At 48.9% G+C, this 26,814-nt stretch overlaps 2 protein-coding genes across 6 annotated transcripts in view; one reads left to right on the top strand and one right to left on the bottom strand.

Moving 5' to 3' along the window:
* Positions 1 to 19,588, top strand: part of TIAM2 (TIAM Rac1 associated GEF 2) — a 204,890-nt gene extending 185,302 nt beyond the window's left edge. For all 4 annotated transcript variants that reach the window (XM_079148668.1, XM_079148666.1, XM_079148667.1 and 1 more), the window contains 12 exons: positions 5,390 to 5,569; positions 8,010 to 8,078; positions 9,043 to 9,168; positions 9,967 to 10,075; positions 11,614 to 11,793; positions 13,280 to 13,398; positions 14,278 to 14,386; positions 15,088 to 15,146; positions 15,710 to 15,815; positions 16,934 to 17,021; positions 17,392 to 17,546; positions 18,629 to 19,588. In XM_079148668.1, coding sequence (XP_079004794.1) covers positions 5,390 to 5,569; positions 8,010 to 8,078; positions 9,043 to 9,168; positions 9,967 to 10,075; positions 11,614 to 11,793; positions 13,280 to 13,398; positions 14,278 to 14,386; positions 15,088 to 15,146; positions 15,710 to 15,815; positions 16,934 to 17,021; positions 17,392 to 17,546; positions 18,629 to 19,272 — 1,944 coding nt within the window. In that variant the 3' untranslated portion in view covers positions 19,273 to 19,588. The remainder of the gene's footprint in view (positions 1 to 5,389; positions 5,570 to 8,009; positions 8,079 to 9,042; positions 9,169 to 9,966; positions 10,076 to 11,613; positions 11,794 to 13,279; positions 13,399 to 14,277; positions 14,387 to 15,087; positions 15,147 to 15,709; positions 15,816 to 16,933; positions 17,022 to 17,391; positions 17,547 to 18,628) is intronic.
* A 15-nt stretch (positions 19,589 to 19,603) lies between these two features.
* The window catches only part of TFB1M (transcription factor B1, mitochondrial), a 45,373-nt gene continuing 38,162 nt past the window's right edge, over positions 19,604 to 26,814 (bottom strand). For both annotated transcript variants that reach the window (XM_079148675.1, XM_079148676.1), the window contains exons 6-7: positions 21,849 to 21,976; positions 19,604 to 20,199 (exon numbers count right to left, since the gene is read on the bottom strand). In XM_079148675.1, coding sequence (XP_079004801.1) covers positions 19,956 to 20,199; positions 21,849 to 21,976 — 372 coding nt within the window. In that variant the 3' untranslated portion in view covers positions 19,604 to 19,955. The remainder of the gene's footprint in view (positions 20,200 to 21,848; positions 21,977 to 26,814) is intronic.

The raw sequence follows: 26,814 nt of genomic DNA, 5'->3' as shown, positions 1-26,814 counted from the left end.
GGCTCTTTCCTGTCCTTTGGCCAGCAGGTGCCAGGCTCTCGCATCACTGGCACTGCAGTGTGCACCTCCCTGCGGTTCTGTACTGTTTGCCCCCACACTTTACCTCCTTGCCGTCTAGTGTATCCCTTGGGAATAGAACCGTCTGGTCTAAAGAATGAAGAATATGAGACTTTTCAGGGATTTCCTCTTCCTTTTTGTACTATTTTGATAAAGATCTTAGGCCCTTTCCCTGGAGTTCACGATCTTGGACCATAATGATTTTCAGTGGTCTGTTCCCTAAATGTTGCTATAATCTGAATCTGTTTTGTTCCCACTCACGCCTGCCAAGGTGCTCACATATTGTCCTCCCTCCTCCCTGTCCCCTGCATTGCCCTCTCCACCCAGCCTGCCTGTGGGCCTGCCATCTGCCCCCAGAGTTTGGCCCTGAAGTTCTGCCCTGGTTGTGGTAGGCAGCCCAGGGCAGCTCAGGTTGGACACCAGGATGCTGGCCACCTATTCTGAGGAGCCCGGGAGGCAGGGCTGATTTGACTCAGCCATGGTCTTTTTCTGCCTTTCTAGGAAGTCATCGAAACCTCTGGGGTCCTTCTAGATATGCTCTGCCAGCATAAAAAGACAATATTAGGTCTTTTTATAAGTTAGCGATGACTTTAATGAAGTGCAAAGTGAGTTGAGAAAAAGTCCTTTGTGCTTTTTAGTCTTTTTTCTCCTAAGGGGAACTTTTCTGAGTTAACTAACTTGCTGGAATCTGACAGCTGCCACCGTAGTTCACTCGGAGATGACTTGGCAATGCAACCTCCTCCTGGCTTCCAGACGTTGACGGAGGATTTTTTTAGTACTCAGTATAGGAGAACACAAAGTAGGTGAACCACACCCTCCCTGCTGGGGCTAGACTACCCGTGAGGCTCATCAGCCATTTACCCCGGCCTACCTAAAATCTATTTTTAATTTTTCCGATATTCTTTTTAGGGGCAGTAGAAGTGCCAGAAACAGTTCTTCTGCCTATGTCCTGGTGAAACTGTGGACACATTCTCAACTTGGACTTGGTCCAGATCAGTGGCTCAGTATGGAGCTGCTCAGTGTGGTGGAGGGAACGGGCTGCGGGAGGCAGCAAGGGCTGTGCCAAGAGACCACACATTGTGATGTGGCCAGTTAACCCAGCAGGACAGGATCTTCAGGTCCGTGTGTTATCAAAGTCTGTTACTGATCCCGCCTCCCCCAGGGTTAACATTTTTTTCCTTTAAATCAGGAACTCAAAAGTAACACACACTGCAAATGATCTTCAAGTGTTTCTACAGAAATATTACCCCAAATTATGCAGCACTTTTAAACTTTTTTTTCTTAGGCTGGAAGTAGGTTTGGGCCAGAAAGAGTACAGCTGCCTTGACAGATGAGCCTGCAGTACCCAGAGCCCCCGGGTGAGGCGCTGCTGTGCACTGAGCCAGAAAGCAGGACCCAGCTGGGCCCTGCTGAGACTGGCCTCCTGATCCGTGTCAGTATTGCATGCAGCAGGGACGAGATCCCAGTCTAGTCTGAGCATAATTCTGGGTAGCAAAATATACTTAATATCTATTAATTTGGGGTGGGGGGATACTGGGGATTATAATCAGGGGCCACGTCCCCAGCCCTATTTTGTATTTTATTTAGAGACAGGGTGTCACTGAGTTGCTCAGTGCCTCGCTTTTGCTGAGGCTGACTTTGAGCTTGTGGTCCTCCTATCTCCGCCTCCTGAGCTGCTGGGATCATAGGCGTGCATCGCCAGGCCCCGTCCGTCTTCTTGCGTTTAAAGCAGCATCCCTCAGTGGCAGGGGTGGAATCCGCCTGCATGTGTGGGAGCTGCATTTGCCTCTCTACGCCACGAGGACTGCATCCCTAGATCCCCTGGGTCCAGGGGAGCCCTGACTGCCTGTGGCCAGAGTCTGCAGGAATAGCAGGCCTGCTTTGCCTGTGCTCTGCTAAATACTTAGGGCCAGTGCTGTGCAGAGAGGAGACGGGTCCCCTGCCGTGAAGGTCCTGCCAAAGCCTCCTTGTCCCTCAGCTGGAGAGCCGCTGCAGGTCGTGGGGAAGAGGCAGTGCAGTGTGTTCTGTGAGAATCCCGACGGTGTGTGCGTGGTGCACAGCAGGTGCTCAGCAAGCCCCACTCCCTGTCCTAGACCCAGCACAGGGTGAGAGCTGCTGCTGCTGCTACTCTCATGAGTAAGGACCCCGGGACTCACACAGTCACTGTTCCCAGAAGTGCTTATCAGGTCTGCACAGAACCCGTCGGTGTACAGCCATCACTAAGTCACCCGAGTGACTCTTTCATTTACAGTCTTGAAAGATGTTTGCAGTCACTCTTCTGCTTTTCCCAGCCCTTCCTCGTTTCCATCCCAGGTGGTCCTCTCAGTTGCCCGCGGACAACAGCTAACCTATCCAACAGGTGGTGTCATTGTAGCACTTGAAGCACTTAATTGTGCTACTTGGAAGCGTAGACTTAGGATTGAAGAGTCTCAGCCAACACTTACTTTCTGAAAGTTAATCCCACCAGAAGTGTTTTTAAGATGGATTCTGGTTTTCTAAAATGGCAAGATACTTTATTTTTAAAATCTCGGTATTTTAACACTGCATTGTTAGGTGTGATTTTTGACATCCCAGTGAGGCAAAGCTGCAAACTCACCAGATGCCATTTAACTTATGGTGCATTTTGTCAGATCTTATTTTACACAGTATATGCATGCCTAATATAGATTCCACGGCCCTGGAAACGGTTAGTTTTTAGGATTGCAAAATTACATTGTCTGTGCTTGTGGTGCAAATCCCAGGATAGATTTCAAATAAGTGAGTTCTGGAGTCTGTTATCAGGGCCTCATGCAGTCGGAGGACAAGATCCAGAACCTCGGGTCAGAGTGTGAGTCCACCTACCTCCTCCTGGCTTGTGGGCTCAGTCCACACCCCTTTGACATGCAGGCCCCAGGGACAGGGAGACTGGGCTGGAGTCGACACCACTCCTGGAAAACCCAAGCAGATGTGGCTGCCCTAGTGGGTGGAGCAGTTGTTTTCAAACAGGCCACACTGGGTGTCACTGGGAAGCTTTTACAAAACACCCATGACGAGGCCACAGGGATCTGATTCACTTGGTCGAGGCACGCACAGGTGTTCCGGAGGCCCCCCAACCAAAGCTGAGGTGAGGCCTGGCTAGAGGCCCCTGGCGAAGAGTGTGTGTGTTTGGGGGAGCTGCAGGGCAGGATTTGGGTGGGTTGGTTATATTCTTTCGTGTTCCTTCATGACACATCTTGAAGAGAAGGCACGCCACCTTTTGGCTGCAATGGTTGGGTGCCATTAGGCTTTAGGGCATGACCAGCATCGTCGGAGCTTCTTCGCTAATGAATCTTGAGCTTTGGTGGTTGAGTGTGATATGAGACATTCTGAAAAATCAAGGTTGCAATCCGATTGCTGCTTTAAGATCCACATCTCTTATTCTTTGAAATTTTACTCTGAAATACATGCCTTTGGACTGGCATCACCAGAAATATGCATGTGTTCACATTTAAAAGTAAAAACAGGTGGAAGATATGTAGGCCCAAGGAGAATCATTAGTATTTATTTATGCATCGACTATTTTGGAAGTAAATTATCTTAATGCTCTGTGTGTCTAGTTGGAGGCTCAGTCCCTGTTCCCAGGTTGATCTAACTTGTGCACCAAGGTTCATGTCAAAGTGAAAGAGAAGCAGTTCCACATCAGAACCTGGCAGTCTGTCAGGGCCTGTCACTTGCCCTGGACCACATTTGCCACAGCCTCCCTGGCAGCCTGTCCCCAGGCAGCACGTCAATCTGTGTAATCTCTTGGAGTTTCCGTTTGTTCCACCCAAGCTCCTGTCGGTTTCCAGACTGCTCGAGGCTGTACTTCAGTGTTTCCAGTCTTGGAGAGTCTCCTGTCCTTGGGCAGGAGCTGTCTTCCGCTTCTCTGGAGGAAGAGAGGCCTGCAGCTGGAGCCCCTGAAGGAGACTGAAAGGCCAGGCAGGAGGTCCATGCTGACTTCTCATCTTGGTTGTGTGTTCCCATCACTGAAGACACTGCCAGGGACGGGGCTGGCAGGGGGAAGGTGGTCAGGGTGGCCTGTTTTCTCTGAGACATTGAACTTGGCTGCTGACGGCTCGTGTAAAATGCATGTCATGCCACCACATGCTTGTATCATAGGCTAATGCATTAAGCTAGTGTTAAGAGATCCTACTGCCAAGTTCAGTTTGTTACCCCAGATGGAGGTGGACCTTGGCCAGGCATGAAGGTACTTAAACGGAAGAAAGGACTGGGTTGGGACATAGAGGTTGCCACATACTGATGAGCACTGATTGTTGGCCCTGTTTTGTGGCTGGAGAAATGAGCACTGAGCTGGGCATGTGGGGCAGAGGCAAGGAGACTCGGCCCTGCCCTGGACAAGCTTCCAGACTGACATGTAAGACAGGGTTGGATGTGTGTGGATAGGAGGGAAAGAAAGAGCATAAAAGACACTTGGCGTGTGATCTGATGGGGCTCCAGGAACCGTGGAGGCCCCCGCGAGACATGAAAGAGACTGGAGACGTCGCCATGAGGAGGCGTACCACACAGTGCTCAGACCTAACGAGGGCAGGCACCAGAGGCCTTGGTCTCCCCAGATATTCCTACTCCTTCTTGATTGATCCCATGTAATTTTGTCCCCACTACCTGGATGACTGCCCTCTTGCTCGGTCTGGCCGTGCCTCCGCTCCTGCTCTCAGCAGGCACTGGTGTGGCACCTGCTCCCGCCTGTGCCCCTGCCAGTCTCTGCAGCCCATTAGGGTAAGGCCTCCTCTCTCATCTGCCTCAGTCTCCACTCATTCCCAGCATCTGCACCAGCTCGAGACTTTTCCATTCGTATCTCTGCTACTTGGCACGAGTTGGCACAGCTACATGGTCAGATTTGAAGGCCAAACTCCAGGCAGACTGGATCCCAGCCATGCTACAACTCGGGCAGCACTTTCTGTGACCCCTGAGCCTCCTGGGGCTGGCTGGCTGGGAGATGGAAAGCTAGTCAGGCCAACCATTGAGGGACGTGGTGGACCCAGTGGGGCTGTCTCGTGCGTGTGCTCTTCAGAAAGGCCTCGATTTGAGCAATGTCCGCCTTACTGTAGAGGGCGAGCCCCGGGCCTGGAGGCGGACTCCAGGGGTAAAGAAGCATGGCGCGCGTGGCAAGCCCGTGTCAGCTCTGAGCACAGCGCGGTGCCGTTTTCCTTGCTGGACCTTTAAATGATAGAGGGGGTCTGGGACGGACGAAGCCTTTTGCCCTTGACCCAGCCTCCCTGTGAGTCCCGAGTCTCCGCTCGGCTGGCGGGTGGCTGATACAAATGGGGAGCAGCATCCCGAGCATTAACTCCTCTCCACCTCTCATCACCTTCAGAGTGCTGAACAGATCGCTGCGCTGTGCAGGGGCTTCCCCGACGCCCAGGCCGACAGCATGGAGGGGCCCAGGGAGAGTCAGGACCCGCCTCCAAGGCCTCTGGCACGCCACCTCTCGGATGCAGACCGCCTCCGAAAAGTCATCCAGGAGCTTGTGGACACAGAGAAGTCCTACGTGAAGGTAACAGGAAGTGCCAGACACGGGCTCTTCTTTGGTCATGGCGAGTTGTTGTGTTGGCAGAGGCCTCGCGTCACCTCTGCCAGGGACACCTGCCACTCATGTGATAGACACCTGCTCCTTGAAGCCATGAAATACTGCAGGAAAGGAGGGCAGGGTGAGAGGGTGGAAGAGCTGAGAAGACTCAGAAAAAATTAGATTCTCGGCTCATTTTGTTACCAAGGTAGCTCTCACTATGGAAACAGATGTTCTGTGTGTCGTTTGGAATCTGCGGGAAGGGAGTCTGCGCTGCTTTAGGAAGGGGGTGGGCAGAGATCGCTTTAGGTGATGAGGTTCTAGGGAGCAGTCTGCACACGAGCAACTGTGGACACAGGCCCCCAGAGCCCAGGGGTCCCGGCCAGCCCTGCCCGTGGGGTCACCATGCAGCACAGAGGCCCAAGCATGGGTGTCATGTGGGAACATTCTCACACCACCATGAAGGAGTCGTGGTCATGTCCAGGGGACCCAAAGAATCCATTTCCTTATCTCATCTACCCCGAGAAACATTTTATGAGCACAGGCCCTGGGAAAGCGGACTTCTTCACTCTATGTATTTGCTCAACTCTGGAGCTGTTATCAGTTCACTTCATTTGTCCATTACTGGAACAGGGTGGCACAGGTGGTGGCTGAGAACCCAGGCCTGGCTCTGCCCCAGTCTGGCTGCTCCGCCTGGGACATCCCTTCAACTCCCTAGGTCCCCATGCTCTTCATGGGCCTGAGACCAGGAGCCGAGCTGGCATCCATGTGGCCTTCCCTTCCTTCTCCCCAAGACGGAGCTGATTCTTTCCGTCCCTCTGAGGCTGCAGCCCTGGACTTTAAAGGCCTTGATCACAGGTAGCCCAGGAAAGCTCCTCAGAGCCCTTCCTCTGGTCTGTGGGGGAGAAAGAAAAGTGACATGAGGTCATCTGCTTTCCGTTCTGTCTGGTGCTGCACCGAGTGGAGAGCTGAAGGGACCACCCCAGAGTGGTGACCTTTATATCCATGGTGGCTGATCTCCAGGTAGCTCTGAGAACTCAAGAGCCCTTCTGACATCGGGGAAGAGTCAAGGAGTCTTGATGGGCAGAGATAAGAGTAGGATCTGGTCCCTTGTGTCACTGTTTTCTTCTTCCTGACACCTCATGCTGCCCTGGGAAGGTCATCCCCGTGTGAGCTGGTAGACGATCGTGGTTCAAGCTGTGGGTCAGACACAAGAGGGGTGACTCCCCCTTCTCTGCAGGAACCTGCACTTTGTTTTCATAGGGCCCCAGGTGCTGCAGCTCTTTGCCACCCCTCAGCTCAGCGCGACCTGCTCTTTCTGTGCAGTAAGTCCCCTGGGCGGCCTTAGCCTGGAGAGCAGTGGCTGCCCCGCCTGCTACTATCTGCAAAATAACCACACCTGGTGCCTCCTGTGGCTCACCCCCCACTACTCCCGTGTTTGTTGACATTTAGCACGTCATTGTCCCTGTTGTCATTCTTTACCCTAACCTGGGCCCCTGCATGCTCCTGGAGATGATCAGCATCCGTGTGCTCCCTGGGATCCGATCCATCAGCTTCTCACATCTCAGGCCACTGTCCTCTGGTGAGGGAGGAAGGCCAGGGGTGATTTTGTTGTGAAGCACCATCCTGACACAGGCCTGGTCTTGCTCTCAGACGGATGGTTCAGGGGCACTTTGGGCTTGACAAAGCTCTCTGGCTCTGATTTCTCCCTTGTAAAATGAAGGAGTAACTAGCTGACTTGGTAGTCAACTATGTCTAGTATTATAGGACTGAAAATTCTTCAGGATAAAAGAAACACCAGAGAGAAATCTTTTCTATCACTCAATTATATCCTGGTCTCAGCTTCCAATTATTAAATTGAAGCACCCTTCATCTACCGGGTTGTGTAAATACAGTCAGCTCCCACCGTTCACGCTTGCAAATGGGGCTTATGTTTCAAACTTACTAACTGCTAAGCTCTGGGGATTCTTCTCCTGCCTTTGAGTTTAAAATTCTGCTGATGTGTCAACCCCAAAATTGAAGAGCTCCCCAGATCTTGTCCCTCCAGCACCAGGCTGGAGCTGTCCCCCTACCCCTGTGCAGAGAAGGAACCCGCATGTCCAGTGGCTGTGGTCAGCCCTGGCAGCAACACCCAGCCTTGCCTGCAGGGAAGGGGTCCTATGGCAGTGGCCTAGAGACACGTGTTTTGTCAACATGCAGTTCCCTGGGGGACAGGTGATCAAGCTGTGAGGAAGGTCGTGGAATCCAGCTGATGACTGTTGTTTAACGAGCTTTGCGTTAGGCGAGCAATAATAACCACTCTCTGTGCCAAGAGTTTGAACACGACCCACTTCACCTTTCCTGACGGAGCCTTTGGAGCTGCTGCCAGGCTGCTGGAGCCTCTCGGTATTTTAGAGATTTAAGTCTAAGTAGACTCCTCTTCTTTCAGGATCTGAGCTGCCTCTTTGAATTATACTTGGAGCCACTTCAGAATGAGACTTTCCTAACCCAAGATGAGGTAAGTAACGCACTTTCCCTGTGTGCTGACGGGCAGGTTCGTGTCTGTGGGCCCTTTGAGCAGACCTTGCACAGCTCTGGGTACCGATTCCAAAGAGCATCCTGGGCTTAGGGTCTCCTGAAGATTCCCGTGTGGCCTCTGTTGCACGGACACAGTGTTTTTGCCAGCTTCTTTGCTGCTGTGACTAAAAGATCTGACCAGAACAATTTTAGGAAAGAAAAGTTTATTTGAGGGCTCACGGTTTCAGAGTTCTTAGTCCATAGAAGGCTCAAGGTTTCAGGGGTCCAATCCTCTGAGCTCTCAGTGAGGTAGAACGTCATGGCAGAAGAGTGTGTTGGAGGGAAGCAGCTCACATGATCAGAAAGTAGAGTCCACTCTCCAGATATAAAACATACACCCCATAGCCCCACCCGCAATGAGCCACTTCTAGCCACACCCCACATGCCTCCAGCTACCACTCAGTTACTCCCTTTGGCATTAACTCTCTGATTAAGTCAACGCTATAATCCAACCATTTCTCCTCCTAACCTTGCATTGGCTCGCATGTGAGGATTTTGGGGAACATCTAAACCGTACCAGAGCAAGGGCAGAGGGCTAGTCAGGTTAGTTCTATAGTGGAGGACGTATGTTCCCAAATTACTTTCCAGAACATGCACTTTCCATGTTAAGCCACAGAAATTAGTTCTTTTCTGCTGAATTCCATATTTCCTGATTTGAATGCCCAGAATTTTGCATCTATGTAAAAAGTTGTCTTAGAAAGACAATGAAATATGGAATCTTAAGGGATGGAGCTATGCTCTGTACATGTAAGTGATGTCCCTTATAGATATTCTCTTCTGGAAAAGACTCACTGCTTCCTGCAGGTCTGTGGGGACACCTTCCTTGTGCCCGATGTGTGAGCCTGAGAGTGGGCATCTGGCTTGTCCTGGCTAACGCCTCTTTTCAAACCCTGACCTTCACATAGATGGAGTCACTTTTTGGAAGCTTGCCAGAGATGCTCGAGTTTCAGAAGGTGTTTCTGGAGACACTGGAGGATGGGATCTCTGCTTCCTCTGATTTCAGTGTACTGGAAACCCCCTCACAGTTTAGAGTGAGTATTTTAGATTTGGATTTAAGGCAAAAATAGGTGGGGATGGTGCAAAAATTTCTCTTCAAGAAGACTTGCGTCCTCTGAGTCTGGATGAGTTTTGCACATTTGTCCCACTGTCTCCCTGGCAGGTGGTAAAAGGTGGCTATGAATTTTTCTCCTGCGGTAAATGCTCTGCCAGTCAGAAGTCTGGGCAGCCCCAATTCTGCGAGCCACCTGGCTCTGGCCCACACTCTGCTCTGCTCACCTTTCCGGGAGGGTATCTGGAGTATTGCTTCTGAAGCAAGAGCACCTGCCCTGCACCTCTCATTCTTCTCTTGGTCCTGGGAACCTGGGGTGGACAGCACAGGTTTCAGATGCTCCTCTGGAGCCTTCTCTGTGGTGTCAGTGTAAACTACATGGTTGACAGGAGGCCCCTCCAGGGATGAGAAGAGGAGGCAGTGGAAAGGGGGCCAGAAGCAGAGCCGGCATCCTTTGTCCCAAGTTCCGTGTGCCGCACCCTGACATCCTCTGGCCTGCCTCGTCAGGTGCAGTTCTTAGCACTCTGCTACCTGTCCTTTGCACATGTCAGAAGCCTTTGCTGCCAGAACCTTTCTGTCAAGCTGAAGGTCCACGGGGGGAATCTGGTCTGTGCATCCACCAAGTGAGTGGAGCAGTCCTAGGCTTACGTCAGCGGAGACTTCTGAGGCACTAGGGTTTTGGTACCTATAAGGACAGACACTGGAGCAGGCCTGTGCCTGCCGGAAGCCTGCACACACACAGCAAACCAAGTCTGATTAGACTCTTCTCCTCCCCTTCCAGAAACTGCTATTTTCCCTTGGAGGCTCTTTCCTCTATTATGCAGACCACTTCAAATTGTACAGCGGCTTCTGTGCCAACCATATTAAAGTACAGAAGGTTCTTGAGCGTGGTGAGTAGCGCATGCCTTTTATAGATGTGTTGTGTGCTTTCTTTTGTATTTTTAACTTTTGATGAAGGATAAATTTGTATTTAACAAATAGACAGAAATGCAATTTCAGTGAATTTGGTTCTTTTCTTGACCTTGAAGGTGTCAGAAGTTACGGGGGCAGTTTTCGCTTTATTTTGGTGTGCCGTCAGCACTGAGCACGCGCCTGAGAGCAGAGAAGCTGCTTTGCTAGGCGGCACTGAGGGTGGATTTCATGGATGCTTTTCTTACCGCATCTCACCCTTTCAAAACCTGCCACCATACATCTTGGGTGGGGTGGGAAGAAAAGCACGCTGAGTCCTTTTTTGCTGTTAACCTTCATAAGATGAAGGAGCCACGACAAACTCCCCCAACCCACAGGACGTGTGAACTCCTGAAGTCTCTCTGGTAGCACTGGGAAGAGCTCTCTTTCCTGGAGGTGACCCTTCCCTACATGCTGTCCTGGAGGACATGAAGAGGCTTCTCCTGACACTGGGTCGAACCACATCCATGGGCGCAGCTTTTGCGTGTGGTTTAAATGCAGAGCTGCACAGTCAGATGCCCCCAGTTTAACAGAGGCATCTTGGGGCACTTAAAATTCATAAAACTGGCCAGAGTCCACTGTCTCCAGTGACTTTAAACAGAGGTCTGACTCCACTGGTATTTCCTCCTACAAACATCATCTTAGTCTGTAGAAAGATAAAAACACGCAGTGCCCAGCTCCTCCTCTGCCATAAAGATGGGGGTCACCTCACCACTGGCTTGACTGGAAATCCTGTGCAAAGTGGTCCTGGCTCCCAGATGCTACAGATTTTGCCCCTGTCACGGAACCCCAAATAAGGACATACCCTCATTTGGATGGGTTGCATTCCAAACAGCCGGCCAGCTGAGGCCACCTGGTGGAATCCAGAGTGGCAGCTGGTGTACCCACTGGCACTGCTCAAGGCCAAGGCCAGTGGAGAGGTGCTGTGGCCCTGCTGCGAGGTTAGGCCGCTTGGGGTCCTGGAGGTGGAGGGCTCATCAGCTTATTTCAAAGGAAAAATGGCAGTGCTCTTCAAACAGCACGGCCGTGGAGAGGGCCGTGGAGCGAGGCGGGTGGAAGCAGCACTGGCTGTGTCGCCATCTGAGTCACATGTGGGGTACAGCCAAGGGTCTGGCCAGCGGTCTTGTGGCCTCATGAACTGTTGGAAACTTGCTTTCCAGGCACCTGTAACAGCTTCCGGGAGTGTGCAGGGAGTGCGCACCCAGGGCCAGACACGCATGCTGACTTGGCAGGCCTCCTGGCGCGGGTCTGTACTCCTCTGCCTTCCCTGTAAGCCTCCTCTGCTCGGGACTCATCAGAGCTGCGAGGCTGAATCCTGGGTCGATTCCGGGGTGCCTGGTGTGATGTGCTTGGGTTTTTATTAAAGGATGGCATTAGGACTACAGAAGTGGATGGTCTAAAACTCTGTTATGAGGCAAATGACAGATGATCTGATCCACCCTCCAAGCTCTTCTAAGGGTCTTTCCCCCGTTGCTTGCAGCTAAAACCGATACGGCCTTCAAGGCCTTCCTGGATGCGCGGAATCCCACCAAGCAGCACTCCTCCACCCTGGAGTCCTACCTCATCAAGCCCGTCCAGAGAGTGCTCAAGTACCCTCTGCTGCTCAGGGAGCTCGTGTCCCTGACCGACCACGAGAGCGAGGAGCACTACCACCTGACAGGTGAGCTGCGAGGACTGCGGCATGAGTCTGAATCACCTGTCACTGTTGTGACTGCTCTTAGTTGCAGCTTTCCTATGTGAAGGCAGCTTGATGTGGCCATCCCTTTAGAATGCACAGAACCCTTTGCTAAAATTATCGCCCTGCAGAAGCTCCAGACTCCTCTGGAGGGATGATTCAATCTAAATCTTTGAAAGAAGGTGATTGAAGCTCAGTGAGTTGAAGTAAACTGCCTGAGTCACTTGGCTGGTACACTGGGCTGCTAGAACAGAAGTCAGGCCTACCACCGTGGCACCCTGGAGCTGCTGATCCGTGTGCTGGGGGAGGCGCCACCTGGTGGACATCTCTGAGCAGAGCAGAGCTGGCAACCAAGTGCTCAGTGGCAGACTGCTTCGAAGTCCAGGCTGATGTGGTAGCATCTGTAGCCTCTGAAATTACTGGCTTGAGATACTATTGGACAAAGCACAGGGCAGTGGATCCTTTAGAAAGATGCTTCATTTGTACAGGAGAGAAGTAGTGACTTATTCTCCACATGTCAAAACTAGGATGTCAAGTTAAGCCACATCATAAAATTCCTGGGGAGGAACACAGATTTGTTAATAAAGGTTAGCAGTAGTGAATAATAAGCACTGAAAGAGTATAATTTAACCTGTTTGTCCATGATAAGCATACTTTGGGGTCATAAGCAATGAAGACAGATATCATTTTTATGAAAGTTAAATTCTACAAGTAAAGATACAAATTATGATTAGCATTCAAATACAGTACGAAGAGTCCGTTTTGCATTACAATAACCTTTAAAAAGTCTGTTAATAACTTCCTTCCAAACCTCCCTCCTGGCAGAGAATGAAAATGCTGAATCAGTAGAACAAAGTGTTAAAATACTTATTTTGAGGTGACTTGGAATTTTGCTTTTTGACTTTAATAGAATCATTTTGTCCCTCATGTGCCCTCATACAAAGTGATAAACACCATGTATCAATGCAAATAACTGCTCTGGCAGCAAGGCCTTTACAAAGACGTCTGTAACTGGTAATTAAATCCTGGACTCCAATGCCAGTAAGTGGCCCTGGAAGAGAGGCCGACTTCGAGAGCAGGTGCCCTGAGGCCTGCCAGTACTGGGTTGAATTCTGACTCCACCCCTTGTTTTTATCCAGAATCTGGCAAAGCACGCTGCATCTCAGTTTTCTCTTCTGTAAAATGAAGTTGGTTACAGCCCTCGTTTTATGGTGAGGACGAGCTGATTCACATGCATCACTCCTGACGCGTGCCTAGTAGAAAGTGCTGAGTGTCAGCTGCTGCTTTAGTAGGTGGAGGGATCTAGCTGCTCACTGAGAGGACTAGACTACAGGGGCCCGGGGGCGCCTAACCCATGCTGCTGGTGCTGGGAACTGGCCTTGGATGGCTCTCTTCTCGAGTTCCTTCATCACTGCTGTTGGGCAGATTTAAAGAAAACAAAAATAATGCACATGATTTTTGTATTTTGCAGAAGCACTAAAGGCAATGGAAAAGGTAGCAAGTCACATCAATGAGATGCAGAAGATCTACGAGGACTACGGGACCGTGTTTGACCAGCTAGTTGCAGACCAGAGTGGTCCAGAGAAGGAGGTCTGTTGTACTCTGGACTCAAAGAGAGGCCCTGTTGCCTGAGAGGATGGGGCTTAGGTGACCTTCCAGACAAGCTACCCTGATAGCATTCTCCCCAGGGAGAAAGGCCTAAAATTCACTTTTCGATTTTAATGTGAAAATTCACTACATTGTCTTAAAACATAATCTAATGACATGTTAGCATTGTACAAAAGACTACAAGGAAGTAGCTTCACTGGGCTCATGTCCCTACCCCTGGGAAAGAAGTCTGCCAGTCCCAAGGGCTAGAAGAGAGAGGAGGTTCTTGGGCTGGGAGGGGAGAATGAAGGAAGGAGGGGAGCAGCCTGCAGAGAGAATCAAGGGTTTCTCCCTTTAAAAGTTTTCTCTTGAGCATCACATATTAGTGCTTACCTGCTTACTTAAGCCAGTCCAAGTGGGATTTGACATTTTCTACATTTTTATTTTGTGTGTGTGTGATTGCTAAATTTAGAACCTGTGCTTTGAAGCCTACATACAAGAGGCAATATCGTTTGAGTAAAGAATGGCAAGAACAGAAAAGAACCAGAGTTTAATTTTTTTATTATGGTTAGTTTCAGTGTTAGTACTTCTTTTTTTTATTATCAAGTCTAATGCAGTCTAAGTATTAGAGATGGTAAATATACTAGATATAGTAGCTCATGAGGCCCCTCTCACATCCCGTCACATCCACAGTGTGCAGTGAGGCATACCTTCATACTACCTATCAACAGTTTGATGCTTAGTTCACATTATAAAACCTGTTTAATACCTGGTATTACTGGGACCATAAAAATCAGTGTACTTGCCTTTTAGCAAATGATCATATATCTATAAAGCCCTGGGGTTTCCACATCTTCTTTATTTCCTGTTTTTACAATCTAGGTAACAGAACTTTCCATGGGGGAGCTTCTGATGCACTCTACGGTTTCCTGGCTGAATCCGTTCTTGTCTCTAGGAAAAGCCAGAAAGGACCTTGAGCTCACGGTATTTGGTTAGTATTCCATTAGAAAGAAAGTAAACTGGGGGTGGGGTTGTAGCTCAGTGGTAGAGCACTTGCCTGGCATGTGTGAGGCACCGGGTTCAATCCTCAGCACCACGTAAAAAAAATAAATAAATGAAATAAAGGTACTATTGTCCATCTACAACTAAAAACATTTTTAAAAAAGAAAAGAATGTAAACTCTAAAGAGACAAGTAGAAGGAAGAACTGGACCAGCCCTACCCAGCTGGCCAAGTGCTGATTTCCAGGAGCTAGAACTGCTGGTGTCTTGGCACAGCCACCTCTGGCCCTTCGCAAAGACATTGCCTTGTGCTGCATTGCTCAGACCAAGACTTATGGGAACAGATCTCCCAAGGCTATTTTGAATCCTGCTACCTTACAAGTTTGCTGCACTTCAAAATCTCTTACTTCTGAGAGTCAGGAGAACAAGCATAGAGAGTATAGGGCCACTGAGATAAACACCACATCCTCAGCCTCCAGTTAAACCAGGAAGATAAGCAGTGCCAGGCTTTTTAAAGCAAGAACCTCCAGGCGGGATAACCAGAAGGTAGCACCATTTACTCACCCAGGTGTTGGGATCGCAGCGGGATCTTAGACCAAGCTTGAAGAGCTTTGTTCTAGTGAAATATTCAGCACCCATTTAACTGTGAAGCGTCTCTGTCATAGTGACTTCTCTTTCTCTTTTCCTTTTAGTTTTTAAGAGAGCAGTCATACTGGTTTATAAAGAAAACTGCAAATTAAAAAAGAAACTGGTAAGACAAGAATCACTTTCACTTAAAGCTACCTCTCCACAGCTCCCTCCCTACCACGCTGAACTAGAAAGCTCACAGCGCCCAGCCTCGCAGGCTGATGGGACTTATTCCAAGGGGAATTAATGAAATCGGTACTCAGGGCATTTCCAAGTCTCCCTACAGATGTCAGCTTGAAAAATGTAGAAGATACCCATGTGGGGGCCTATGTAGAAAATCAACTTCTATATCCCTGAAAATGGCCTGAGCTTGTTCCACAGGTATTGGAGTCTGGGTAACTTGTTTTAAAATACCCTTTACCTTGACTCAAAACGCAGGCTCCCACAGGCCCCAAATCAGAACTCGGCCCTAGGCAGCAGCAGCAGGTGCACAGGGCTAGCTGTGGCTCTGGTCAGAGACCTGGAACCCTGGGCCCCCACCTCTGAGGTGTCCGAGAACCAGACACATTCCTGATTTCTTCTGTGTCCCGGACCTGGCACACTGGCGCTCAGCCTGCAGAGGGACCCTGCACACCTACTGCCAGGGGAGAGCTGCTTAACCCGCCCTCCTGCGGCTTCTTCTTGCAGCCTTCGAATTCCCGGCCCGCGCACAGCTCTGCTGACCTGGACCCGTTCAAATTCCGCTGGCTGATTCCCATATCCGCGCTTCAAGTGAGGCTGGGGAACTCGGCAGGTAACTGCTCTGTGCAGTGCAGGGTCAGGAATGAGCTGTGGAGTGCAGTGGCAGAAGCCTGGGGCATGCCCACTGTTTCTGTGACAGAACAGCTGGGCCAGCCATCAGGAAGATTCATTTTGGCTGTTTCAGAGGTGCCTGCTCTAGGTTGTGTGGCACCACACTCGTGGCGGGAGGAGAGGCCTCGCCTCATGGCCGCCGGGCTGAGGTCCCACTGGGGCCCACTCTTACAGGTGCCTACTCTTACAGGTGCCTGCACCTCCCAGTGGCACCACAGACTGGCAAACAGGCCATCAGCACATGGGTCTATGGGGGGTGCTTCCAAACCACAGGATCTGGGGGTACAGTTCTGTGTCTTTTTCTTTTTTGTGGTACTGAGGATTGAACCAGGGCCCTAGGCATGCTAGGCAAGTGCTCTGCCACTGAACCACGTCCCCCGTGGTGTCTTCTTTCATAGGTAAGGGAAACAAGGACAAGAGGTTGTTTTGCTATTTCTTGACAAACTTCTGGAGAAACCAGATGCCAGTGGATGGTTTTCTGACAAATGACCCTCTTCATTGCTTCCTTATTTTCACGATGAAGTTTTCAATGTTTCTCTTTTAGCCTAACATTCTTGATTTTCCTAAAATGAAAAAAATTTTTGGCCCAAAATGTCCAGAGACCCTTTCAGAATAACTACGTGTTGGTGGCAGTGCTTCGGGTGACAGAGGGCCACAGGCTGGGGTGTGCAGTGAAGTGCTCGTCCCGTTCAGTCTGTCAGAGGCTCTTGGGTTTCTTGGGACATGACTGCCCAGGAGGCCAGCTTGTACCTCAAGGGCGAGCACCTTCTTCCGAAATGCCAGAGGGTCAAGAGTAGGGTGCGTGTTAAAGGCCTTTTTCCTGGAGTGATGGAAAGGCAGGCTGGGAAAGCTGGAAACTTCAGCAGGAAATGCAGACGGTAAGCAGTAAGCATACCATTTTTTGTAATTATTCATCAAAATCACACACACAGAGCCACAGAAGAAAATGATGAGTCATGACTGGCACTTTGACTTAAAATCTCGAGTGGTAAGCTTCACAAGTCTTCTTAATCATGGCACACAGCAGTTGTAGACTCGTTTCCATTTCTTTTTACACAGGGACAGAAAACAACTCCTTGTGGGAGCTGATCCACACGAAGTCAGAAATCGAAGGACGGCCAGAAACCATTTTCCAGTTGTGCTGCAGGTATTTCTGACTTCCAAAAATCTAAACCAGGGAAATCTGACAGAATCGTCTCCTAGAAAGTGGAGTTTTAGTGCCCACCTGAGTTTTGATGGCATTAGGGTCACACCCACCCCCCAAAAGAGCCACTGAAGGCCAAGGGAAGGACACCTTGATCAAGGGTACGTACCTAAGCCTCAGGGAGATCACTACTCACCTCCTTTCTTAAGTGGGGACAACCAGGCAGAGAGGGTGGCAGTCGAGCCAGTCGAACCTGGATGCTGAAGGAAGGGCATGGCTGACAGAGGCAGTGCCCAGAGGAGCACCCAGGGCCCGGGTGAACCCTGGGGGCCCTGCACACCATTGCTATGTCCTCGCCCCCCCCTCCCCCCAGTGACAGTGAGAGCAAAACCAGCATCGTGAAGGTGATCCGCTCTATTCTGCGGGAAAACTTCAGGCGTCACATCAAATGTGAGCTACCTCTCGAGAAGACAGGCAAGGATCGCCTGGTCCCACTGAAGAACCGCGTTCCAGTGTCAGCAAAATTAGGTGAGAATTTTGCCAGCTGTCTGTCACATCGTAGTGAGGGGTGTCTGCTCTGTCATCTGGCTCTGGGTCACACTGTCGATGCTCAGGGGAAGCTTCACTTCCTTGAGGGACCCAACATGACTCCAGCTCCAGCCAGCCTCTCAGGCAGTGCATCCACCTCCAGCCTGAGTCCCACTCTCCCAGGGTCCTGATTTGCCACACATCTCTTCCACCAAGATGTGCAGGAGCCCAGGACTGTTTGGCTCACTGCCCATCCCGGGGTTCAGAACAGCACTAGGCATCTGGAGGGAAACCTGATATTTTGTTCTACCCAGTCAATAAGTCAGTAGGCAGTCACTCCAGATTCTGCTCTTAAACTTTGTTTCCAAAATTTTAGCATCAGTCTTCAGAACCTTCTGTCTTGTTCCACCTTTTGTTCTTGTTATTACACATTTTATAAAATGAAAAACATCTTTTTCAGTTGTTGTTTGACCTCTTTAGATTGTGTGTTTTCTCTATCGTCAAAATAAGCTCTAGCCATCAATAAATAATATGCAGCTAATGTCTGTGGAAACACTTCAACTGCACGCTGCTTTCCCCATCAACCTGAGAGAACAGAATGAAACAAAGATTCATCATGCAGAATGCTCTCTGAAAGTTGCTTAGAAATTCCAACAGAGAGTTCTTAGGAAAGATAAAAAATATATTTCTGTTTTTAACTGAGCAAGAGAAATAAACAAGAAAGTGTAATCTTGATTATCAGATTACAAAGAATGGAATCTAGATTTTATTAGTGATTAACTTTTCAATTTACAACATTTCTAGCCCCATAGTAGTTTACAGTTTATCTAAGTAACGAAGCTCTTGTAGTCGAAAAATGCTCACTTCCCCCAACTTAAAATTTCAAATGAACATAAATAATTTCTATGCTTGCAAGATTTACATGTTTCTGTCTCAATGCCAGGATAGATGGTAACAGATTTCAAATGAGAGAATAAAATCTTCAGTAATTAAGATGTTAAATCTTGAACCCCACAAATCAAAAACTGCACACTGCAGTCTCTGGGTCACAAAGGGAGAGAAATGTGCTTTTCTCATTGCAGCCTCGTCCAGGTCTTTGAAAGTCCTCAGGACCTCCGCCAGCAGCGAGTGGCCCAGCGAGCCCAGCAAGGGCCGCTCTCTAGACTCAGACGAGTGCAGCCTGAGCAGCGGCACCCAGAGCAGTGGCTGCCCCACCCAGAGTCCGGCTGAGAGCAAGCAGGACTGTCAGAGCGCGGCTCCTGGGAGGGACCCCCACACTGGCCCAGAGGAGTTTCCAGACAGTCTCATCAAAGAGAGCGACATTCTGAGCGACGAAGACGAGGACTGCCACCAGACTCTGAACCAGGGCAGCCCTACCAAGGACATTGAAATTCAGTTCCAGAGACTGAGAATCTCCGAGGATCCTGACCCACTCTTGGCTGAGCAACCGCCAGGCACCGGGGCAGGTGAGGGCCCGAAGAGAGGAGAGCAGCCCAAGCTGGTCCGGGCCCACTTCTGCCCCATTAAACGAAAAGCAAACAGCACCAAGAGGGACAGAGGGACGCTGCTCAAGGCGCAGACTCGTCACCAGTCCCTTGACAGTCAACCTGAAAATGCCAACATTGATCTGAATTTGGTTCTAGAGCGAGAATTCAGCGTCCAGAGCTTGACTTCGGTCGTCAACGAGGAGTGTTTTTATGGAACAGAAAGCCACGGAAAATCGTAGTGCAGCTGGATCCAGATGTGGCGACACTGATCCTTGACTTTTAGATTCATGAAGTGGAAATTGCAGAAAGACCATTACTGGGTTTTGTGCAGTATATATTTCCCCACAAAATCATTGTAAAGCTTTAAGTTATTTTAATTTATTTTGGACCAGAAAACCAGATTAAACTGGTCAGAATCTGTAAATTAGTTTATATCCCTTTTGAGCAGGCATCAAAATGATTTAGAATCCTTAAAATAATTAGAATGAAATTTTTATTTTAAGTTATGTGGAAAAAGTAAGGTTGGGGAAGTTGTGATTAATAGCTTTAAAGGGGTCTTGGAAGTTGTGATTAATAGCTTTAAAGGGGTCTTTTTCCCCCCAAGCCTCTGGGCATTTTATTTGAGCTGTTAGTTTTTGCTTTATTTAAAGCAAATCTAAGTTATTTTAATGTGGTTTAGGGGCACAATGTGCAGATATTTCATTTTTGTAAGGTTGTAATAGATGCTGTTTATACTAAACATGTCATATCTATGCAGTATATATTAAAAGAAAGCTGGTACTGTATCTTGATATTTATTTTCTTTACCAAGTTGTACAGTAAAAGGAACATGTCATGTGATCACTGGCATTTTACTGTCATTCTGTGAAGACAAGCACACGAGGTGGCCACCTGCTGGCCACTTGCTGGGCTGAGAGCCCGACTAGAGTCCACAGTGCTCCCTGTCACTGTCTTTGTTCTGATTTTTGCTTCGACTTTTCCTGAGTTCTTCTCGGAAATTATAAGCAAAGAGCTGGGGGTCTTCATCGCACATTTTTCTGTACACATCACAGAGGTTCTTAAAGTGCAGGACGGAGAGCTGGGTGGGACGAAGAGTGGGGTCGATGTCTGCCAACCGCAGCAGCCTTCCGGTGCTCTCCAGGCGCTGAGCTGCAGGGAACAGCATTCTGAGGGGAAGGGGGAATCAGAAGTTTACTTACATTTTACTTAAAATCATGACATCTCCTACTCTTGAAAATGACAGGGTTCCTGACAACTGCCACCTTGAGGGAGGGGCAGAGGCCACTGGAGCACCTCGGGTTACAAGAGGCTTGACCCACCAGAGGCAGATGCACTCTGCCTTCAAAGGCAGGTGTGTCCAAAATAAAGTTTCCAAAGCTAGCTTGGCACGTCACATCTGCTTGGTTGCATTGCTGCAGAAGTTTGTTTTGATTTGCCTGAAATTCTGATGAAAGTTGTCTGTATCCCTAGGTACCAAATCTCCAGTTTTGATTATAATTTGAATTTAACTTCACCCCCACGACAGTGACTGTTCTACAAATCCAGAACACAGTTGATGTGAAAATGGTTACTTCCCCCCTTCAAGGTATTTTTGAAGTACCTTTTAAGTGTTTCAAAGTATTTTAAATTGCATTCAACCAAATGGAGTCACTATTTTAAAAGAATGAAACCAACTGCTTGAAATGCTGAGGGAGGAGGGCCTGGGCCTCATTTTCGTCTCTCAGCCCTCCGTCTACAGAGCTCATCCCGATGGCTTGGGAGGCGTCAAAGCCAGTGGCGGCCTCATGTCCTCAACAGGAGCTGTATGTCCCCACACTTTCAGGTGAGGTGACCCCGATCACTGAGTTCAGCTTCATGGCAGGAGGGCCTGATGGTGACTAACATCTGGGACCACTGTGGTGTGATTTAAGGACACCAACAAGCCAAAGCAGGTCACAGTATTTGTCCACATCAATAGAGAGGACACTGAAATGAATGGGGCCCATCACTTAGCTGGGGGGTTGCCTTGGCAACAGTAGGGCCAGCTTTAGGCTCAGACCAACTCCAGGATATCTAAAAGCAGGATATACCTTTTGTGATCTTCCTGGTTGCGAGGCAGGGCTCTCAGGGTCAGCTGTGAGAGTCCCACCTGCGCCAGCACACAGCAGGCTGAGAGTTAAAACTGCCATTAGAAAAGAGGTTTTTGTGGGATGCCCACCTGGCAGTATGTGAAGAAGTTCCATGTGCTACAGGGATGCCGCCCATGACCAGAAAGGGAGAAAAGTAAAATGGAGCCTCGTGAGGAGGTCCTGGAAAACGAGACGTGTGCCTGTGAAGCGAGTCCCTTTCAACAGCCAGCGCTGCCTATGTGAGGTGCAAGTCTTTATAAAATACACCTCCCAGCCTTCCTAGACTATGCGGAGCCTTGCTGGGGTCACTGCAGGCCCACTGAGGAATGCAGACTCTCGATTAGGACACAGTGTCTCGCTTCCTGTGTGGAGCAGCGAGCAGAGAACTGAGCTCCCCAGGTAAGAGCATGGCAAGGAGACTGCCACTCTGTTTGGGCTGCTCAGAAGTTCCATCTGCTTCCTAGTTCTTCAAGTGGTGTGAAGAGCATGGCAAAGCCACGTCTGTCTGTCTGTCCCATTGAGAGAACCTACCACCTTCCTGGGACTGGGTCAGCATTAGGCCCACAACAGTCAGTGCACAGGCCTGTAAGTGGCCTCAGAGGCAAACCAAGGCAGCCACGTTTGCGTGTCACAGGACTCGAGATTATGAGAGCGTAAGAATCAGGCGCTTTAGGAATCGTAAGGCCGGATGGGAGGGCCACGCTTACCCAAGCCCGCGGTGGCAGTACTTCCTCCGGAACTGAAACGCATTCTGAACGACCTTCTCCACCAGCTTGAACGGCTGATCTATCTTGGGGTGCACCAGGGGCGTGAAGCGCACCACTCCCACGTCCACCTTGGTCGTAAACAAACACGATCACTGCGTGGCACGTGTGCACAGCACAACTAAGCAATTCACCTTTGTGAATCCAGGAGTGTGTTCACAGATAAACCTTTCCATACTCTTCTCTGGCCATGTAAGAAGCCGTGTGGGACCTGAGAGGACACAACTCCCAGTGGGCTGCATCTGTTCCATATGACCTTCACTAGGTCTGTGCCTGATGACCACTTATTTAAAATGAAATTTCACAACAGCCTTGACAGTCCTTTCCAATCATATTAAAGTCAGGCAGATAACAGAAAGCACTGGGATACTTTCGTTAGCTTCTGAATGAATAAAAAGCCACAGCAGTGGTTCTCACTGTAGGGCAGGGCCTCCAAACAGTGAAGGCAGATGGTCCCCAAGGACCATTTAGCGACAAACTCCATCTATTTTGGGTATAGACACTGATTAATCAGATGGACTGAATTAGGCACACAGGCTGCACAGCCACCTAACTCTCTGGTAGGAACTTTACATGCCCCAGGAAGTATAGGCCAGGTGAAACCGAAAACGGAAACTTCCAAATATGTCACTGAGAGTGTTTAAGTTACTCCCAGCTCTTCAGATTCTTTAATTATCAGAAGATAAAACATTTTAGGCACATCTTTTAAGAGATTTATACCCAGCTTTAGTCCAAGAAAGGACTCAGTGGCTCTTGATGCTACATTAAAACACAATAAAGGAAAAATACTGGAGGGAATACATGAAGGGAAACGAAATCAAAACGGCTCTCGTGGTGCACATGGCCGGACAGAGACCATGGCCCTGGAAATGGGGTCACTCCGCAGCTGACCAGGGCTCCTGGCTCTAGAAACTGTCAAAATGCACTCTGAGCACCACACAGACCCTCCAAAAGCCGAGAGGAACAGCAACGTGGTTGGCGTGTGCTGCGTGGCTGCTCTCTGAGTCCCACAGCGGGCACCTTGTCCCGGGAGGCCTCGTGGCTGTGTAACTCCTTAGACAACGGCTGAAGCACAGGGTGAGTGCTTTTCTGCTTTGGCTTCAGGGTGGGGGGACCATCATGGCCTATGATGTGGGACTCGGTGGACAAGAGAAGAAAATGAAAACGCCAAAATGTGCTCAGCTTGTTTTCTTTGGGTCTAAGGACAGCCCAGGCCTTCTAGGGCCGCCCTTCCTGAGAAACACCAACAGAGGGACTTTTACACGCCCAAAATGTCTCCCCAGATGTCTGCCAGCTTCAGACCATTTCAGTGAAGATTTCATGGTGCAACTGTAGTTGTGAGTAGTGGTTAAATACAACGTTAAATGTTCCTGAATTTTATAAGCTTTTCTAATTGTGCTCATCAGTTTAAGTTAGCAACAAGCACTTCTGTAGGGCTCTACAAGGCCAGGACCTTCCTTAGACCTAAAGAAAACACACTGCGCATGGTGGTCACAGAAGAGGACGACTGAGGAGGTGAGTTAAGGGCTCGAGAGAGGAGAATATTGCCCTCAGCAGGGAAGATGGCTCCCTCTTAGAGCAAGTCTGTGGAAGAAGAGATGACGTATGAGTGGGAGAATCAGCTCAAGGAAGAACAATGACTAAATGTTAAAGAAACACTGGACTTCACAAACTCTGAAATGCCTGCCCTCACCTTTCGTCCTAATTTGGATACCTGAGAAGGTTCTACGACGTTCTCCAGATTTCTTCCTGCCTTGACTGCCACCCTTCCTTTCCTGTCACCACCTGAGCTCGCTGCATCCCTGTCCCTCTCCCTCATTCTGCCAACCTTTATGACTCATTTCCCCAACCCGTTCCATCCAATTCTCCCAAATTACACAGTCAATTCCAATAGCTCTGCATTCACCAGGAACGATCCAACCCCCTCCTGTCTCCAGAGAAAAGCACCTTTCAGCATAATACAGCGTAAGATAAAATTTAACCCCTACCCAAACCTTAAAAGAATTAAAAGTCCAGAAAAGTTCGTGTAACTCTGAGCAAAGGTGCAGGTTCGGGTGTGGGCGCATGCTCCCTCCCTTCTTGCACAGAAACAACCACTTCTGGCTGCTCTGAATTGAAAATTCAGTTTCACGGTTATTTGCCTAATTTCATTCTTCTGAGATACAGTTGGTGTTTGCAAATACAGGAAATGTCTAATGTTTGATTTATTTAAATATTTTAGAATCCTGCAAAAATATAGTGGCACCCATGTAAATGGCAGATTTCCTCAGTGAAGTCAGCTAACATCACATGGAAGCTAAAAGAAAACCCCCATTCTCAAAGGTGGCACTACTTACTGGAGGACTCTAAAACTCAGAGGCAAAAACAATGTGGTCAGCAATGTCTGCTGCTTCTAGGGTGGGGGACCCCTCCTCTACACCCTCTCCTCTATCCTTTTCCCAAAGGGATTTGTTGGAATTACTCTGACAGAGGCCACTTTCTCCAGAACCACAGGAAGGCTGCCGGGTAACTATGGTAACAGATACAAAAATGCTTTTTACTTATAATTGAATACTTATTTAAAATTACAACCATTATTTTTTCTTCCTTGAGTTTTACAAAATGAAATTGGGATAAAGGCACTTCAAGTATTCTAGCTTAAGGTGGCCAGCCTCCTTCCACTCAGTCTATCTGCATAACAAAATGACTTGCTAGTATTTCAAAACTGAAGTTCCTAATCAATCTAGAAATGTGTCTCTCACCCATCACAATGCCAATGCTGTACCAGGTGGTTTCTCAATACCAGCAGCCTTGGCCATTAACAGGCCCTAAGCACATGCCTCTTTTCCAGGTCAGCGTGTCTAGGACATGACTGGTTATCAGCTCAGAGCGCTACCAGGCGCTCAAAAGGGACAAGGGGAGAGAAGCTATTATACCTCAAATCTTGGATATTACAACTCAGCTCCCTAATCAATGATACCTAAGGGGTAATATTCAGCCCGATTACTGATTCATAGGTTCAGAAGTCTTGTTCACAGAAAGCTGGCTCCCTTTCTCTGGACTCCGAGGTGGGGCTGAACATCACAGCAGAAGAGTGTGGCAGAGGGAAGCAGCTCACATGGTGATCAGGAGGCAGAGAGACTCCACTCTCCAGACACAAAATGTGTACCCCATAGCCATGACCCCAATGAACCACTTCTTCCAGCCACACCCCATCTGCCTCTAGTTACCACCCAGTTAACACCATCAGAGATTAATTCAATGATTAGATTAAGGCTATAACTCAATCATTTTCCCTCCAAACCTTCCTCCACTATCTCACGCGTGAGCTTTCGGGGGATACCTCACATCTAAACTGTGACACTGGCTTAACTCATGGAGGTCTGGTGGGGAGGGAGCTCACTGTCCTCCTTAGGTATCACCAGAGTCAAGAGAAGTGATTCAAAATGATTGTAATTCTCGAATTTAGCAAAATTCAAAGTCCACATGAGAAGCCCATGCAGTGGACCTGGGGCTGAGATGCTGGCGAGAAGAGAGCAGGCCCCGGGGAAGGGCAGTCAGAGAGGGAGGAGGAAGAGGCCAGGGAGAAGCAGTGGCACCTCAGCCCAGGCTCAGATGCACCAACAAGGACGGTGAGGAACGACCAGCTCTTCAAATAATGTACAAAGAAAATACGCTATGGAAGAGCACAACATGCATACATGCCACCCACCAGGCTGACAAAACTGGCCTATCATGCAAGCTTCACCATCAAATGCATGGGCAATATCCTAAAGTGAGGTAAAAAGGACAGAACACGAATTCTCATGCTTCTTTCTCAGGAAGACATAAAAAGGAATAACAAATGTAAAAATAAGATCACAAATAACAGAGCAAAGGAAACACAACCATAGGCAGTAGCACATACTTGCCCTGCTATGAAAGTCAACTGCACTGGGACGACCTCATGAGAATCAACAAGCACCAAGGAATACGCCTCTTCATTTAGAGCAAAGTCCTCAACATTGACAGCAAACCCACCAACAACCAATTTTAAAAGTTAGTAAAGTCTTCAGATCAGTTTACAGCATTATTTTAAAACTAAAATAGCCATAAAGATGGAGGAAAATAACAGACTGATGTGTTCAGCTGATACTGTTAACTTCCTAAGATTGGTCAGAAGAAAAACATCATTTTAAGATCAAATCACATACATTAAATTTGTGAGCCTAGAATAAGTAGCTTATCTTTGAATTCTCATTTTCAAGACTGAATAGAAAGTTAATAAGAAAAATTCTGTTTTTTAAAAATGTAGAATCCCAACTTGTCCTGAGAACTAAGTGGGCAGAACTGGAAAAACACCTGATGGGGTGCACCCCCGACCAAGTGGAATGCCAGGCCCAGGCGACGGGTGTGTGGGGGCAAGGGTGCTGCTGCAGAGTGAGGACCGCCTCAGCTGCTTCCCTCACTGCACCAGCACTGCTGCCTGGGAAAGGATCACCGTCAGTTCCAACCCTTGTGATTCCCTTCACCAAGCGCTGGCAGCCTAGGGACATCCCCAAAGCCAGCCTATTGTCATCCTATCCCCAGACCCTCTGCAGCCAAGAATGGCTCGTCTATAATTTTGTTTCAAAATGTAGAGTGTCAATATAAACTGGAAACAAGGATGATAATATTTTGGGTTTTTTTTTTTTTTAATAGACTGAAGATGACCTTGACAGTATCATGTATACTCAGCTTTACTTCCTGAGTTTATGAGCAACCTGCTCAGGAGTTCTACTGCCACTTACTTAGTTCCATGTCCTTTCTTCCACTGCAAGAGCTCCCAGAGTCCCTGTCTCCAGCCTGGGCCTCTTAAATGCACCCTCTGTGCCTCAACAGAGTGCCTGCATACCCACCAGTCCCACCAGAGCAGACCCTCCTACGGCGTGCATGGCTTCTGGTGGTGGCA

The sequence above is a fragment of the Sciurus vulgaris genome (genome assembly GCF_902686455.1).
Source record: "Sciurus vulgaris genome assembly, chromosome: 7".
NCBI lineage: Eukaryota > Metazoa > Chordata > Mammalia > Rodentia > Sciuridae > Sciurus > Sciurus vulgaris.
This window is presented reverse-complemented; position numbering and strand designations above follow the sequence as displayed.